This window comes from Callithrix jacchus, chromosome 14, assembly GCF_049354715.1.
Source record: "Callithrix jacchus isolate 240 chromosome 14, calJac240_pri, whole genome shotgun sequence".
Taxonomy (NCBI): domain Eukaryota; kingdom Metazoa; phylum Chordata; class Mammalia; order Primates; family Cebidae; genus Callithrix; species Callithrix jacchus.
The window spans coordinates 88,923,989-88,941,979 of NC_133515.1; the positions used below are offsets into that span (position 1 = coordinate 88,923,989).

A 17,991-nucleotide genomic window follows, 5' to 3' on the forward strand; every position below is an offset into this window, starting at 1 on the left:
TTCAATTTTCAACCCAGTACGACTCTGGTGGCAGGTAGACGCTCCACGTCCTCTGCGGAGAGCTCTCGGGTTCTCCCGGATTCCTAAAGGCCAGCAAAGGCCTAGAGCAGGTTCTCTGAGCATCGCACATAACCTTCCACTTCGCGGGGTTGTTGTTCCTGCGCCCAGGTGTTCCTCAGCCTTCCTCTCCTCGCCCAGGAAGAGGCTGTGGGGATTACATCATACCAACCCGAGCAGCATGGCCAGGTTTTCCATCTCCAACTCTTGCTCCAGAAGCGAACCGGGATGGAGCGCTCAAGTTTCCCCGTCAGGGTTGGCCCTGGCGGGGGGGAGGGGAGCGGGTGGCACGCCGGGAGGAGTCTCGTTCTAGCAAAGAAGCTATTAAATGACCCAAGGCACGACTTTTTCTCGCATTCACGAGCTCCACCTACACAGGAACACATGGCCACCCAAGCCCGTCGCTGCGCCCAGACCTCCGGCTCAACACACCCGACAAACTCTGTGCAGAGAAACCGCAGCGCGGGCTAGTCGGCGACCCCGGGAAAGGAAAGAGGTGCGCGGTGCGGAAAGCGTGTACCCGAAGGCGCTGCGCCTGCGTAGTGGCTAGGCAGCGACTCCCGAGGGGCGTGCTCGTAACGCCGCGCACCCTATCAGGCGGCCAAAGGGAGCGCGCCGCGGCCTCACCCCCTCTCGCCCCTCCCTTCTCCCCTCTGGGTTTAGCTTCAGACTGAGGCTTGGAGGCCGGAGGGGGCGCTCCACTCTCCACCCAGGCGCGCCCCACGCCCTCTTGTGCGCGTGCGCAGAGGCGGACCGCAAGGCGAGGGCGCGAGGGAAGGGCGGGCGTACGTCCTTGCGTGCGTCTCAGGCAGCGCGCACGCTGGCGTGAGAGGGCACGGGGGAAAGGTGGCTCTGGCCGGGGTGGCTCGGCTTCCTGGGGCTATGTAGCTGAGCCCGTCGACTTGGGGGTTCTTCTTCGCTGTCCTCGCGGCGTGCTAGCGCAGAGTTTCTGCTCCGGGGAGAGACTGTACACACGCCCGCCGCACCTCCTCGACGGCAGAGCAAGCTTGCTCGCCCGTGGGAGCGTCCCGGCCGAGAAACCCTGAGGGGGGAGGGGAGGCCATTTTGTCCCGACCGACTCCCCGGAACCGGGCGGAGCGGCTGGGAGAGGCTGCGGAGCTGCGGTCGCCGCCCTCGGAGGCACTGGACGGAGGCACTGTCTGGGCTTCCTCGAAGCTGTTCGTAGGTCGCCCGCACCCTCTCGAGCTTTCCTTTTTCCCACGCTTCCCCGTCCTCCGGCCTGAGAACGCCCGAGTGAGGAGTTGGCTGTAGTGAGAGGGACCGATCCCTTGGGGCCGCCGGCGGCGAGAGCCCGAGCCGCTCCTCCCAATGGCGAAGAAGACGTACGACCTGCTTTTCAAGCTGCTCCTGATCGGGGACTCGGGAGTGGGGAAGACCTGCGTCCTTTTTCGTTTTTCGGATGATGCCTTCAATACCACCTTTATTTCCACCATAGGTAAGACCTGTGGGAGGACAGTGTACGGTCTCGGTAGCTGCAAACCTTTTATTTTACTCCAGACATCTTGCTTCCCGTGATATACGCCTTTGTTTCGGTGATTCCGATTCCAAACGACAGACCCAAGTTACTGTTTGAATCGGTATGGAGCTTACTGGGGCGGGGTCTTCCATGCTTTCCATCCGGCCTTTTGCTTTCAAGTCTCCCACTATGCTCAGTGCCTTCGGTTACAAAATATGCATCATTTAACCACGTTCCGGAACCTTATTTCTTCAGGACTGGCTTTTTCCACATTTGCGTGGAATTATTAGATGTGTGGTATATGTAAGGTATTTATTTCAGTGGTTGTGATAGAAGCAGTACTAGCTATTTGGGAAAGGCCTGAGTTTATACTCCGGGGCAAAAAGAAGATTCCATATGGTCATAACTTAGAGTAAACTTGAGGGTTTGTGTGTAGAATAATTAAGGCAAATTAGAAGGGAAAAGTGAGTTGTCCTCCTTGACTAATCCATTGATGTGTCAAACAATCGGAGGCCCTTCGCGCTTGGGGTGGGACTCTGGCATATTTGCCTCAGTGCCTTTTGAGACATCAACAGAAACAGTAATCTGAGGGAGATATGATCAGTTTCTGTCCTCAAACCCAACAGAATGAAGTCAAGTTCTCTCTTCTGTTTCGACTGTAGTATTTACAGGAAAGTATTTTGCCAGTCATAGCCCTAAGGACTTCTAATGTACTTTCACCACGTTTCAGAATTACTTAGTGTGGAAGTAAGAGCTAAAGAGTGACCTTTTAAATCGAATTTCCCATTTAGGAAAGGAAAAGGGAAGGCTCTAGGAAAGTCCCTTTTGAATCTGGTTAGAAAATTTAGTGGCGCTGATGCTAATTGTGCTAAATTAATTGTGAAACTCATCCGATCCCCAATACATTTCTTCAAGACACATAGCTGCCTCTGTCACTTGGAGCCCAGCACTCAGCATTGTGGCGGTGTAGTTTAACCCATTTTTAAATGTAATTTTCTATTGAGACGATTTTAAAAAGCAACTGCAGTTGTCTTTGAACTCTGGGAATTGTTAAAATTAAGCTGATTTGAAAGAATTTATAGCGTTACTGAAATAATTTGGTTTGGATTTTTGTGCGTGTGTGACAAATAGCTGCTTCATTCTCACAAAAGAAATTACACTGAAATTAAATTGGACAAGTGGTTTTTTAAAAATAGATTTTTATTTTGCTCACCCTTTTTGGGTGGAAATTACAGTTCTTATTTCCGGAGTATCTTACTGTTCTCTTGGTCTTTCACAAATTTCATGAAACTTAGAACTTGTTCTCTAACTTCTGGGTTAGAGAACACTAGCACTTAGCGCTAGCACTTACAATGCACTAAGTTTGCTTTTAACACTCCACTTTTAGCTGTAGTTGGGTGGGGTTAGGTGATCAGATGGGTCAGCAAATATTTACTGAGCACCTAATGCTTGGCACTATTCTTAGGCACTGGGAATAAGTGGTGAACACAACAGACCCCTCGAAGAGCATTCCAGTGAGGTCAATCATAACAATGTGGAAGGTGCTACAGTAGTAACCATAGGGAGGAGGACTGGCTAGCCTAAATCGTGAGGAGTCTGAGTAGGCTTACATAGAGATGATATCTAAAATGATGAAGTCTGAGGGACTAATAGGAATTGGGTCAGAGGGGTGAGATAAGGCCTTTCTGGAAAAGGGAACATAGAACAAACGTATAGTAAGGTTGAGGATTTAATTCATGTGGTCAACTTTATTTTGAGACAGAATTTCGCTCTGTCACCCAGGCTGGAGTGCAGTGGCATGATCTCAGCTCTCTGCAGCCTCCACTTCAGGGGTTCAAGCAATCCTCCTGCTTCAGCCTCCTGAGTAGCTGAGATTAAAGGTGCCCACCACCGTGCCTGTCTAATTTATGTATTTTTAGTAGAGACTGGGTTTCACCATGTTGGTCAGGCTGGTCTTGAACTCCTGACCTCAAGCAGTCCACCGCCTCAGCCTACTAAAGTGCTGGGATTCCAGGGGTGAGCCACCATGCCCAGCCATGTGGTCACCTTTAACCTGTCATTAGGAACAGTGGTGGATGGAGAGAATTGGAAGCAAAACATTGTCTACTCCAATGTTTTTGTAAAGGGTACATGCCCCCATCTAAAACTCAGTCCTCTAAGATAATGCTATAATCTTTTTGTCGTCCTTTTACTTGGGAAGATGTGTGATGATTTCGGATCAAGTCTGCTGGGTTGAAATCCTGGTTCCACAATACTACCTGTGCAACTTTGGCAAATTACTTAACCTCTCTTGGCTTCAGGTTCTTTAGAAGTGTTAATAATGGTATCTACCACATAGGACAATTGTGAAGATTTTATGAGTTAGTGAGAGTAAGGCACTTCACATGGTGCCAGGCACTTTGTAGGAGCACAGTCCACATTAGCTATATATAGAATATGTGACTCTTCTGCTGTGGAAGTGTGGCAGAACATGTCATTGTGTGGATTGAACATCCTGCGCATAGTGGTATCCAAGTATTTGTTGGTGCTCCACTAAATGATTACTTTTTTTTTTTTTTTTGAGATGGAGTTTCGTTCTTTTTGCCCAGGCTGGAGTGCAATGGAATGATCTTGGCTCACTGCAACCTCTGCCTCCCAGGCTGAATTCTCCTGCCTCAGCCTTCGAAGTAGCTGGGATTACAGGTGCCCACCAGCACACTCAGCTAATTTTTTGTATATTTAGTAGAAACAGCGTTTCACCATGTTTGCCTGGCTGATCATGAACTCCTGACCTCAGGTGATCCGCTCACCTCGGCTTCCCAAAGTATGGAGATCACAGGCGTGAGCCAGTGTGCCCACTCTCCCTTTTTTTTTTTTTTTTTTTTTTTTTGAGATGGAGTTGTGCTCCTGTTGCTCAGCTTGGAGTGCAGTGGTGCAATCTTGGATCACTGTAACCTCTGCCTCCCAGGTTCAAGCGATTCTCCTGCCCTCAGTCTCCGAAATAGCTGGGATTACAGGTGCATACCACCACGCCCAGCCAGTTTAGTATTTTTAGTAGAGACAGAGTTTCATCATGTTGGTCAGGCTGCTCTCCAACTCCTGACCTCAGGTGATCCACCTATCTCAGCCTCCCAAAGGTGCTGGGATTACAGGTATGTGCCACTGCACCCAGCCCCACTAAATTACTATAGATTCTGCATTTTGATACTTTCCTATAAAAATGTTTTCATACAGGCTGGGCGCGGTGGCTCACGCCTGTAATCCCAGGACTTTGGGAGGCTGAGGTGGGTGGATCACCTAAGGTCAGGAGTTCGAGACCAGCCTGACCAATATGGTGAAACCTCGTCTCTAAAAAAAAAATGAAAAAAAAAAAAGTTTTCATATTTAAGATGTTGAATAGTGTAAATTGAGAAAATGAATATGATTCTAAGTACTGCTTGAACACATTCATGTATTAGCTCTGTGTGCACAGGTTTAGAAGTCTGTCATTGAGTTTAACCAGTGCCATCCAAGTGAAATAATGTGAGCCACAAATAATACTTTCAATAGCCATCTTTTTTTTTTTTTTTTTTTTTTTTTTTTTTTTTTTGAGATGGAGTCTCGTTCTGTTGCCCAGGCTGGAGTTCAGTGGTGCAATCTTGGCTTACCACCTCCTGGGTTCATGGGATACTCCTGCCTCAGCCTCCCAAGTAGCTGGTATTACAGGCGTCTGCAACAATGCCTAGCTAATTTTTGAATTTTTTTTTTAGTAGAGACAGGGTTTCACCATGTTGGTCAGGCTGGTTTTGAATGCTTTACTCAGGTGATCTGCCCACCTTGGCCTCCCAAAATGCTGGGATTACAGGTGTGAGCCACCGAGCCCTGCCAAATAGCCACATTTTAAAAAGCAAATTTTAATATTATATTTCAACTTATATCTAAAATGTTATTTTATTGTGTAATCAAGACTTAAAAATTGTTGAGGGCAGGCTCAGTGGCTCACACCTCTAATCCCAGCACTTTGTCAGGCCAAGGTGGGAGGATTGCTTGGACTTAGAAGTTTGAGACCAGCCTGGGCAACATAGTGAGACTCTGTCTGTATGAAAAAAAATAAAATTGTTGAGATATTTTGCATTCTTTTTCTCTGGTTTGTAAGCTATGCTTACAACTCATCTCAATTTAGATTTGGTATATTTCTACATGGATAATATATTTTATAATGAAAAAATAAATTTTACAAAGGTACATTTCAAGTGATTAATAGCCACATGTGGCTAGTGGCTACCGTACTGGGTGGTACTTTTCTTTTTTTTTTTTTGAGACGGAGTTTCGCTCTTGTTACCCAGGCTGGAGTGCAATGGTGCAATCTCGGCTCACCGCAACCTCCGCCCCCTGGGTTCAGGCAATTCTCCTGCCTCAGCCTCCTGAGTAACTGGGATTACAGGCACGCACCACCGTGCCCAGCTAATTTTTTGTAATTTTTAGTAGAGACGGGGTTTCACCATGTTGACCGGGATGGTCTCGATCTGTTGACCTCGTGATCCACCTGCCTCCGCCTCCCAAAGTGCTGGGATTACAGTCTTGAGCCACCCTGCCCAGCCTGGGTGGTACTTTTCTAAACAATCTAAAGTAGCCAGTTGGCCATTATGCAGATGACTAGAAATGCTTTGAATGCAGAATACTTTCAGGAATGTGTTAGATTTTATCAAATGACTTGGGTTTGTTGTTTAAAAGATTAAATTTCACTCTTTCACCCAGGTTGGAGTGCAGTGGTGCAGTTGTAGCTCACTGTAGCCTCGAACTCCTGGGCTCAAGCAATCCTTCTTCCTCAGCCTCTCGAGTAGCTGGGACTGTAGGTGAGCACCATTGCATCTGGCTGGGTTGTTTCTAAAATCTAGAGCATTCTTTAAGTATAAGTGATAATGAAATTTGTGAGTGTCACTTGATTGTTAAAACATCCTGAGGGCTGGGCATGGTGGCTCAAACCTGTAATCCCAGCACTTTGGGAGGCTGATTTGGGAGGATCATTTGAGGTCAGGAGTTTGAGACCGTCTGGGCAACGTAATGAGACCTCCATCTCTACATAAACAAAAAATTAGCGGGACATGATAGCATGTTTTCTGTAGTTCTAGCTACAGGGGAGGCTGAGGTTGGAGGATCACTTGAGCCCTGGAGTTCAAGGGTGCAGTGAGCTCTGATCACGCCACTGCACTCCAGCGTGGGTGACAGAGCGAGACTGTGTGAAAAAAACAAAACAAAAAACATCCCAAGGTTTGTATAGTAATATCTTGCAGGTGTTCAGAAGAACCAGACAGCCAAAATAAGGCAGGCCCTCATTATTTCAGGTACAGTCATCCTAGTTTCTTATTGGCTATTGGTTTTTTGAAGAAATAATTTTTATAGATTTATAGGGTGGTATTCACAAAGACTACTGTATTTGAATTTTTTTGTGTATTTTTAGCTCTCATATATCTGTGTTAGGAATTATGTATTATATTTATGATCATATTTTTTGCAGACTGCTGCAAAAACAAGTTCCTGGTATGTTACACTCAACCAATCTCAAAATGAATCTGAGGGCACCAGAATATAAGTTGCACAAGGGCAGAAATCTTTTGTTTTTTTTCTCATGTGTGCTAAACTACACTTACTGGGTACACCATAAATAATGAATGAAGGCGGACAGGTGGTACAATCAGGATCCTCTTAATGCAAATTGGGACTAGTTTATTTAAAATTTTTCCTTTTTTTTTTTACCTACTTTCTGATCATTATGTGAAGTAGGTTGGCATCGGGCTTAAGAATATTAGCTGTGGTCAGGCCCTGTGGCACATGCCTATAATCCCAGCACTTTGGGAGGCTGAGGCAGGCAGATTACCAGAGGTCAGGAAGTCGACCTGACCTCGAGAGAGGAAGGCCAATAAGGCAAAACTCTCTCTCTACTAAAAATACAAAAATTAACTGGGCATGGTGGTGCCCACCTATAGTCCTAGCTGCTTGGGAGGCTAAGGCAGGAGAATTGCTTGAACCCGGGAGGTGGAGGTTGCAGTGAGCCAACATTGTGCCACTGCATTCCAGCTTGGCCGACAAGAGTGAGATTCTGACTCAGAAAAACAAAACGAAAAAGAATATTAGCTGTTTGGCTAATAGGGCAGGACTGCTCTTAGAAATTGAAAGGTTGTTTGAAAGATAGTCTTGAGAGAGTTACTGCTTTTGGATGAGCAGATTTCAGTGGTTGATTTGACCATAACCATCTTGGTAGTATGAGCTCAGGAACACATTTCTCATCAGTGGTGTGGGAATTACATAGACTTGTCCCCAAAGCACAAGTTTTTAGTGGGCTGCTTCTATACTGGATATGCTACCTTTTGGTGTCATTAATTCTTTCACCACCATAAAACTTAACTCCTTTTTTTCACAGGGAGTATTTTCTATTGGGAATTGGAGTCTCTGGGCTCCATGTCAGTAATCAAGTTGGTAAAGGCTGTTGTTCCTGAGAGAGGTATAATACATACATTTTGTTAGGATGTTTTTTGCTAAGTTTTGGAAGAGTAGGTTGGTTCCACTAATCAGAGTTTAAGAAATGATTGATTAGGCTGGGTGCTATGGTTCACACCTGTATTTCCAACACTTTGGGAGGCTGAGGCAGGAGGATAGCTTGAGCTCAGGAGTTCAAGACCAGCCTGGGCAACTTAGACCACATCTCTACAAAAAGATCTTTTAAATAAAAAAATTAGCTGGGTGTGGTGGTGTATACCCATAGTTCCAGCTACTCAGGAGGCTGAGAGGGGAGGATCACTTGAGCCCAGGATTTTGAAGCTGCAGTGAGCCATGATTGTATCATCACACTCCAGCCTGGGTGACAGAGTGAGATTCTATCTTAAACCAAAAACCCCAAAAAACTATCCAGAGTGCTTGCTTTGGCAGCATATATACTAAAATTGGAATGATATGGAGAAGATTAGCATGGCCCCTGTGCAAGGATGACCTGCAAATTTCTGAAGTGTTTCATAATTATTATTTTTTTAAAAAATCTATCCAGATATACTTCAAAGAAGATAAACAGTTGGCCAATAAGCACATAGAAAGATGTTCAGCATCACTAATAATTAGGGAAATGCAAATCAAAACCACAATGAGATGCTATTTTGCCACTGTTAGGATAGTTATAATAACAACAATAAAAGACAAAAACAAATTGAGGTTGTAGAGAAATTGGAACCTTGGTACATTGCTGGTAGTAATGTGAAATGGTGCAGCCACAGTGGGAAACAATATAGTGGTTTCTCAAAAAATTTAAAATGAAATTACCATATGACCTACTAATCACACTTCAAGTTATATCTAGAATAATTTAAATCAAAGATTCAAACAGGGCCAGGTGCGGTGGCTCATGCCTGTAAATCCCAGCACTTTGGGAGGCCAGATTACTTGAGCTAAGGAGTTCAAGACCAGCCTGGGCAACATACTGAGATTCTGTCTCTACCAAGAAACCCCCAAATATTAGCTGGATGTGGTGGCGCATGCCTCTTGTACCAACTATTTGGAAGGCCAAGGTAAGAAAATTACTTGAACCTGGGAAGCGGAGGTTGCAATGAGCTAAGATCATGCCACTGTGCTCCAGCCAGGGCAGCAGAGTAAGACCCTGTCTCAAAACAAAAGACAACAATAACAAACTCAAACAGATATTTTTTTCACCAGTGTTCATAGCAGCTTTATTCACAATAGCTGAAAGGTGGAAACAACTCAAGGGTTCATCAGTGGATGACTGGATAAAAATATGTGGTATATACATAAGATGGAATGTTACTCAGCCTTAAAAGGGAGGGAAATTCTAAAATATGTAACCACATGGACGAGCCTTTAAAGGTTTACTAAGTAAAATGAGTTGGATACAAAAGGACGGATAATGTGTGAGGTACCTGTAATAGACAAATTAGTGGAATGGTGGTTACTAGGGTCTGGGGGATTCGGTAATGGGGAATTATTGCTTACTGAGCAGAGTTTTAGTTTGGGGGGATGAAAAAGTTCAAGAGAAGGATAGTGGTGATAGTTGCATAACAGTATGAATTAATTTAATGCCACTGAACTGTTCACTTGAAAATGTTTGAAATGCATGAAAAGACAACTACTAAGTGATTTCATTTATATGAGGATATCAAAGTCAAATTCATAAAAAGAGAAAAAATGATGATTACGAGGGGCTGGGGAAGAGGGAAATAGGAAGGTGTTTAATGAGTATAAAATAACGCATTACAGTTTTGCAAAAATGAAAAGACTCTGGAGAGCTGTTGCACAGTGGTGTGATACACTTGACACCTATTGGACTGTACACATTAAAAATGGTTAAGATGGCAAATTTAATGTTATATTTTATGCCATGTTTTAAAAGATGGTTTAGATATATTTTCCCCACCACCCAACAAACCCAGAAAACTGACACTTGACCTAGCTCTCTAAAAGAACATTTGATTACAGATGGCCCCTCCTGTTCCAGGTGTTAGCTACTGTTAACCAGTGGTTGTGAATCAAGAGGATCCTTTATGGTACTTTCCCATGCTTTAATATCACTGGTCTGTACTTTTAGATATTAAAGGCAGATTTGTCTTTTTGTTGTCTGTATCTACATAGACCTTCTTGGAATGTTAGGATCATAAAATATTAGTGCAGGAATAAACCCTAAAATGAATTTTCAAAGTGGGAAAACAGACTGGTGAGGTGAAGTAACTTCCAGAAGGTCACATGGCTAATTAGTGAAGGAGTTTTTTGTTTTTCTTGAGATGGAATTTTATTCTTGTTGCCCAGGCAATGGCATGATCTTGGCTTATTGCAACTTCCACCTCCTGGGTTCAAATGATCTTCCTGCCTCAGCTTCCTCAGTAGCTGGGATTACAGGCACAAGCCACCATGCCCGGCTAATTTTTGTATTTTTAGTAGAAATGAGATTTCACCGTGTTGACCAGGCTGGGTCTCAAATTCCTGAGCTCAGGTGATCCGCCCGCCTCGGCCTCTCAAAACGCTGGGATTACATGCGTGAGCCACTGCACCCAGCCAGGAGTTTTTATCAGAATCCACAGCCAATCTTGTTCATAACCACATTGCTCATTCTGAGAATTTCATTATTGTGTTTAAAAAAATCAATGATAGTTGATACTCATCAATTTCAATTTGAAAAGTAGAGTTGCTATGGTTTTTTGTTTTTTGGGAGGGACAAAAATAGGGAAATAACAAGTCTTAGCATAAAATATCAAGGATTTTGTTCAGTTTACTTGTCCTTTGCTAACTTAGAGCATAATCGAGAAGAAAGAATTGTATATATAATGATGCACAAGCCCAGCAAAGGAAATACTGATATTCTTATTTTGTTTGCAAAAGGGAGAGAACAATAGGAGAAATATTGGCAATCTCTTTCAACTATTAACAGTAGAAGGTTGCCCAGGCAGAGCTGTGGTAGCAGTTGTGAAGAACAGAGGAGTAGGAGCTTGTTGAGTGTTTATTTACAAATAAGAGACCGTCATTTAGCACAGAATATAAATTGTATGATTGGCTGAAGAGATTTGCAGAGAAAACTGTTTATTGAGATGGTTAAGTCATAAAGGAGGAGTTTAGTTTTTATTTTATTTGACTCTTGTAGAGACAGGGTCTTGCTATGTTGCCCAGGCTGGATTCAAATTCCTGGGCTCAAGTGATCCTCCTGCCTCAGCCTCCCAAAGTGCTGATATTATAGGTGTGAGCCACTGTGCCTGGCCTAGAATGCTGTGTTTCAAATATGACCCAGAAACAGAGCTTCCAAAGTTGTAAAACATTAGAAAATGGAAAAACCATTATTCTGGAGACCCAAAAAGTACATCACATCAAAATTAGAACAGAAGACAGTGTTGATTTGTTTCTTTCATATCATTAGTAATGTTTATCTACAGTCTTTTTAAAATTAAAATTTTATTATTATTTTTTAAGACAGTGTCTTGCTCTGTTGCCAGGCTAGAGTGCAGTGGCGAGATCTCGGCTCATTACAACCTCCACCTCCCAGGTCCAATCGATTCTACTGCTTCAGACTCCTGAGTAGCTGGGACTACAGGTGCCTGCCACCGTGCCCAGCTAGTTTTTGTATTTTTAGTAGAGACAGGGTTTTACCATGTGGGCTGGGATGATCTTGATCTCTTGACCTTGTGATCTGCCCACCATGAGCCACCATGCTCGGCCTAAATTGAAATCTTTATTAGAATAATTGTAGTTTATCATGCAGTTGTGAAAGATAATACAAAGAGATCTCTTGTACACTTTGCCCAGTTTCTCCCAGTGGTAACAGTTTTGGGAAACTGTAGTATAAGATCACAAGCAGAATATTTACATCTGTTGTAATACATCAGACTTATTAAAATTTCCCTAGTTTTATTTTTATTCATTTGTATTTATATTAAATTTGGTACAATTTTATCACTCATATAGGTTCATGTATCCACCACCACAGTCAGTACACAACAGTTCCAAGGAACAAGAATCCTTCATGTTCTTTTATAATCATAGTCCGCGATATTTCTACACTCCACACCTTGGTAACTGTGAAACTATCCTCCATTTCTAAAATTTTGTCACTTTACAAATGTTATATAAATTGAATCATAAAGAATGTAACCTTTTGGGATTGGCTTCCCCCCCACTCCCACTCAGCATAATTCCTTGGAGATTAATGCTAGTTGTATGTATCATTAGTTGTTTTTCCTTTTTCTTTCTTTCTTTCTTTCTTTCTTTTTTTTTTTGAGACGGAGTTTCACTCTTGTTACCCAGGCTAGAGTGCAATGGCGCGATCTTGGCTCACTGCAACCTCCGCCTCCTCGGTTCAGGCAATTCTCCTGCCTCAGCCTCCTGAGTAGCTGGGATTACAGGCACACGCCACCATGCCCAGCTAATTTTTTGTATTTTTTTAGTAGAGACGGGGTTTCACATGTTGACCAGGGTGGTCTCAGTCTCTTGACCTCGTGATCCACCCGCCTTGGCCTCCCAAAGTGCTGGGATTACAGGCTTGAGCCACCGCGCCTGGCCTCTTTTTCTTTCTTTCTTTTTTTTTTTTTTGAGACAGTCTCACTCTTGCTCAGGCTGGAATGCAGTGGTGCAATCTTGACTGACTGCAACCTCTGCCTTCGGGGTTCAAGTGATTTTCCTGCCTCAGCCTCCCAAGTAGCTGGGACTGCAGGCATGTGCCACCACAGCTGGCTAGTTTTCGTATTTCGTAGAGACAGGTTTTCACTGTGTTGACCAGACTGGTCTCAAACTCCTGACATTAGGTGATCTGCCTGCCTTGGCCTCCCAAAGTGCTGGGATTACAGGTGTGAGCCACTGTGCTTGGCCCATTAGTTTTTTAATTGTTGAGTAGTACTTCATGGTATGTACCATAGTTTGTTTAATCTTCACCCATTGAGGAACAAACATCTGGGCTGATTCCAGTTTTTAGCTAATAGGAATAAAGCTGCTACAAATATTTGTATACAGGTTTTTGTGTGATCATAAATTTTCATTTCTCTGGAATAAACACCCAAAACTGCAGTTGTTGGGTCACATAATAATTGCATGTTTAGTTTTATAAGAAACTGCCAGACTGTTTCCAGAATGGCTATACCGTTTTACACCCCCATCCTCAGCAGCCTATGAGTGCACTTTATCTGCATTCTCACCAGCATTTGATAATGTTACACTGTTTTGTACTTTAGTCATTCTGGTAAGTGTGTAGTGATAATCTAATTATGGTTTTTAATTTGCATTTCCCTGATGGCCAAAGGTGTTGAAAAGTCTTTTTATGTGCTTATTTGCCATCTTTGGAAAAATGTCTGTTCATGTGGTTGCCCATTTTCTAATTGGATTGTTTGAAAATTTTTTGTACATTTAAAATTCTAGTCCTGACTCATGCCTGTAATCCCAGCACTTTGGGAGGCTGAGGTGGGTGGATCACTTGAGACTAGCTTGGGCAACATGGGTAAACCCTATCTCTACAAAAAAGAAAAAAAAAATTAACTGGATATGGTGGTGCGCACCTGTAGTCCCAGCTACCTGGGAGACTTAGATGGAAGGATCAGCTGAGGACAGGGAGGTTGAGGCTGCAGTGAGCTGTGATCGCTCCAGTCTGGACGACGGTGAGACTCTATCTCAAAAGAATAGAAAAATAAATAAAATTCTAATCCTTTGTTGGATATGTGGTTTGCAAATATTTTCTTCCAGTGTGTAGCTTGTCTTTTCATTCTCTTCATAGTGTGGGGTTTAGGTTGAGGTTGACTTATTTTTTGCTTGTGGAAGAGATGTCTGTTTGCCCCAGTACCATTTATTGAATATGAAGGCCTTTCTCCCCCACCTAATTTCATGTAGTTAATCAGATGATGTAGATGTTCTCAAGGTTTCAGAGATTCTGTATGACCTGACAGGAATGAAAATTGACTTAGTGGTTTACTCTTACCATAATTTACAATGTGCTTTCTGAAATTTTTTTTTCTTTTCTTTTTTGGGATGGAGTTTTGCTCTTGTTTCCCAGGCTGGAGTGCAATGGTGCAATCTCGGCTCGCTGCAACCTCCGCCTCCCTGGTTCAAGTGATTTTCCTGCCTCAGCCTCCCGAGTAGCTGGGATTACAGGCGCCTACCACCACACCCAGCTAATTTTTTTTTTGTCTTTTCTTTTCTTTTTTCTTTTTTTTTAAGATGGGGTTTCACCAGGTTGGCCAGGCTAGCCTTGAACTCCTTACCTCAGGTGATCCACCCACCTCGGCCTCCCAAAGTGCTAAGATTACAGGCATGAGCCACCACACCTGGCCAATGCCCAGCTAATTTTTTGTATTTTTAGTAGAGACGGGGTTTCACCATGTTGGCCAGGCTGGTCTCAAACTTCTGACCTCAGGTGATCCTCCTGTCTCAGCCTCCCAGAGTGCTGGGATTACAGACATGAGCCACTGCCCTGGCCTAGATGAGAATTTTAACCTTTTATAGTCTCATTCCACTCTCTGTTTCAATTCTTTCTTAAATTGGTATGCAGTGGTTACATTAATGTGGCTGTGTAAATATTCCATTTAGTCAAGTAGTCTACTATATTTCTTCTGAAGTTAAAAATTCTCTTGTTTGATTAATTTCAATCTTCCTATGTACGCCAGCAACCTCTCAAAATGAATTTCCGCATAGTCAAACCATCAGAAAAATAATCTTTTGGTTTTTATTGTTTTCCTGGACACCTCTCTACTAAGATATTTTCCTCTGTCCTGCTTCAGTAATGGACTGATTATTAATTATGCCTATTTTGTAATTATTGCCTTGGGAATTTTGTAAGTTTCTCTCCTGTATGTGATACCTTATTTTATTTTATTTTTTTGCAATACCTTTCTTTGTTGGTTTACTGCTTTTGAGCGTATCATTCTGTCATAGTTTCTTGCTAAAAGGGTATATGGTAAAGGAAATTTTTTGAGGCTTTCCATGTTTAACAATGTCTTAATTCTTTCCTTTACACTCAGTTGAGTGTTTGACAAGGCAAAGAGTTCTATGTTGAAAACAGTTTTCCCTAGGACTTTGCAAGCATTATTACATTGTCTTCCAGTTGCTGATAGTTCTGATACTGTTCTGATTCTTTATCCTTTATCAGTAGGATAATTATTTGTTTATAGTAGCCTAGTTTGTTTCTGAAAGATTGCTAATTTTTTAAAATCTTAGTTTAAAAAAATTCATAATCTTGTACCTTGGTTGGTGGGGCTTTTTCTGTTGTTCTGGGTACTTGGTGGGCCTTTCCACTTCCCACTTTGTTAATTTATTTTACTGCCTGGGAGATTTCTTTGACTTTATCTTTTTACCTTTATATTGAAAGTTTTATTTCAGCTGTCTTATTTTTTAATTTCTAGTAGTTTTTTTCTTGTCTATTTCTTACTTTTTTTTTGAGACAGGGTTTTACTCTGTCACCCAGGTTTGTGACAGCCTTACTCTAGCCTCAACCTCCTAGGCCCAAGCCGTCCTCCCACTTCAGCCTCCTGAGTGGTTGAGACCACAGGTGCACACCACTACGCCTGGCTAATTTTTTCTGTTTTTTTTTTTTTTTTTTTTTTTTTTAATACATGGGTCTCATTTTGTCTCCAGGTCTCAAGTGATTGTCCCATGTCAGCTTCCCAAAGTGCTTAGATTATAGGTATGATCCTTGTGCCTGGTCCTTAAATTTTTTTGTTTGATTTTTCTTTTTGGAAGCAGAGTCTTGCTCTGTCGCCCAGGCTAGAGTGCAGTGGCGTGATCATGGCTCTCTGCATCCTCAACCTCCTGGGCTAAAGTGAACAGCAGGTGATTCAGCAAATTCGTAATCTGCTAGAGGATTTCAATGGGTCCCATATATCATAGCACTTAGCATTGAATAATAAGGTATCATTTTGATTTTTTTGCTGATTTGAAACGTGCTGGTAAACATTTGTGCTTACAAAGTGGGAGTATTTTTAGTCTACCTCTTTATATATTCTTAGTCTTACATAAATACTTTTGCTGTCCTTAAATTAGATATTAATGGATACGTTTATTTTTTTAATCCAAGCAAATATTTTTTTAAAATAATTTTTTAATTTTCTACTTCGGTTTTTTGTGGAAAATATATATATTTTGAGATGGTGTCTCACTCTGTCACCCAGACTGGAGTGCAATGGTGTGATCTCAGCTCACTGCGACTTCCACCTCCCAGGTTCAAGCAGTTCTCCTGTTTCAGCTTCCCGAGTAGCTGGGATTATAGGTGCCTGCCATAATATTTATTTATTATTATAAATAAATAGAGTTCATATCCAGATCTTGGTTTCTTTTTTCTTCTTCTTCTTCTTTTTTTGAGAAGTTGTTTCACTCTTGTTGCCCAGGCTGGAGTTCAGTGGTGTGATCTTGGCTCACTGCAACCTCCACCTCCTGGGTTCAAGCAATTCTTCTGCCTCAGCTTCCTGAGTAGCTGGGACTACAGGCATATGCCACCCACACCCAACTAATTTTCATATTTTTGGTAGAGACCGGGTTTCACCATGTTGGCCAGGATGATCTCGATCTCCTGATCTTGTGATCCACCCACCTCAGCCTCCCAAAGTACTGGGATTACAGGCATGAGCGACCATGCCTGGCCCCTTTTTTTTAAGATGTAGAATTTTAAACACTCAGTTTAGTAAGACCACATTTATCTAGAGATTAGTCTTTTATCAATTTCTGACTACAATCCAGATTCAAACAAGATGTATTTTCACATATTCCCTAAATTATTTATTATTTTTCTTGAGACAGAGTCTTGGTCTGTCGTCATCCTGGCTAGAGTGTCATGGTGTGACCATATAGCTCACTGTAATCTTCAACTCTTGGGCTCAAGCAGTCCTCCCCATCAGCCTCATGAGTAGCTAGGACTACGGGTTCATGCCACTACACACAGCTACATTTTTATTTTTTGTAGAGGTAAGTTTTGCAATGTTGCCCAAGTTGGTCTCGAACTCCTGGCCTCAAGTGATCCTTATGTCTCCTGAAGTGCCGGGATTATAGGTGTGAGCCACTGAGCCTGGCCCTAAAAACTGTGTGGCGCCAACTACGAAGGACTTTGTATGATCTGACAATAAGCTTGTACTTTGCTGTATAGAGGTGTCATGGGTGGCAGCATTAGCTCTATGCCACATATTTCTGGTACTACCACTGGCTGGGCCAACTGGTAACATTAACTTAGGGAATGAATATGCAAGAAAGAGCATATCTCAGAGGCATGATATTCCTTGTTGTGACATGCTTGTAGGATATTTAGGTTAATGTGTCCAGTAGACATTTGTATGCTATGTCTGGGAGATAAGGAGTGGAATCTAGACTTGAGAAATAAAAGTACTTGAAGTCATAGTGGCTTCAATGAGTATGGGGTGAGAAGACCTCCAAAAACTAAGGAAGCTGGGCATATTGGTGGGTGCCTATAGTCCCAGCTACTGGGGGACTGAGGCAGGAGGATTGTTTGAGCCCAGGAGTTTGAGCTAGCATGACACACAGTTGTGCCTATGAATAGCCACTGGACTCCCACCTGGGCAACAACAGTCAGACAGTCTCTAAAAAAAAAAAAAAATAAAAATAAAAAAACTGTAAGGAATGCCAACAATTAAGATATAGACAGGATGGGAATCCAGCAAAGAAATTAAGAAGCAGTGGCTAGAGTGGTTGGGGTGATGATGTTGAGAAAAAGGCCATGGATTAATTGGAATTTGTTTTGTCCCTTGTTTGACTAAAGGCAAGTTTTATTTATTTTTTTTGAGACGGAGTCTTGCTCTGTCACCAAGCCTGGCTCACTGCAACCTCTGCCTCCTGAGTTCAAGCAGTTCTCTCACTTCTGCCTCCCGAGTAGCTTGGATTACAGGCACACCACCATGCCTGACTAATTTTTGTATTTTTTTTTTTTTTTTTTTTTTGAGATGAAGTCTCACTCTGTCACCAGGCGCAATCTCAGCCCACTGCAACCTCTGCTTCCCGGGTTCAAGCAATTCTCCTGTCTCAGCCTCCCAAGT

The 17,991-nt window shown here is 42.7% G+C and overlaps 1 protein-coding gene and 1 non-coding gene across 2 annotated transcripts in view; both read left to right on the forward strand.

The window, feature by feature from the left end:
• The first annotated feature begins 874 nt into the window (after nt 1–874).
• RAB10 (RAB10, member RAS oncogene family) overlaps nt 875–17,991 on the forward strand; it is a 93,143-nt gene continuing 76,026 nt past the window's right edge. Inside the window, exon 1 of the mRNA XM_002757962.5 lies at nt 875–1,513. Within this exon, the coding sequence (XP_002758008.1) occupies nt 1,387–1,513 (127 nt within the window). The 5' untranslated portion in view covers nt 875–1,386. The remainder of the gene's footprint in view (nt 1,514–17,991) is intronic.
• On the forward strand, nt 8,404–8,510 carry LOC118147516 (U6 spliceosomal RNA). Its single transcript, XR_004733972.1, has one exon. It is a non-coding gene; the product is annotated as a U6 spliceosomal RNA (small nuclear RNA).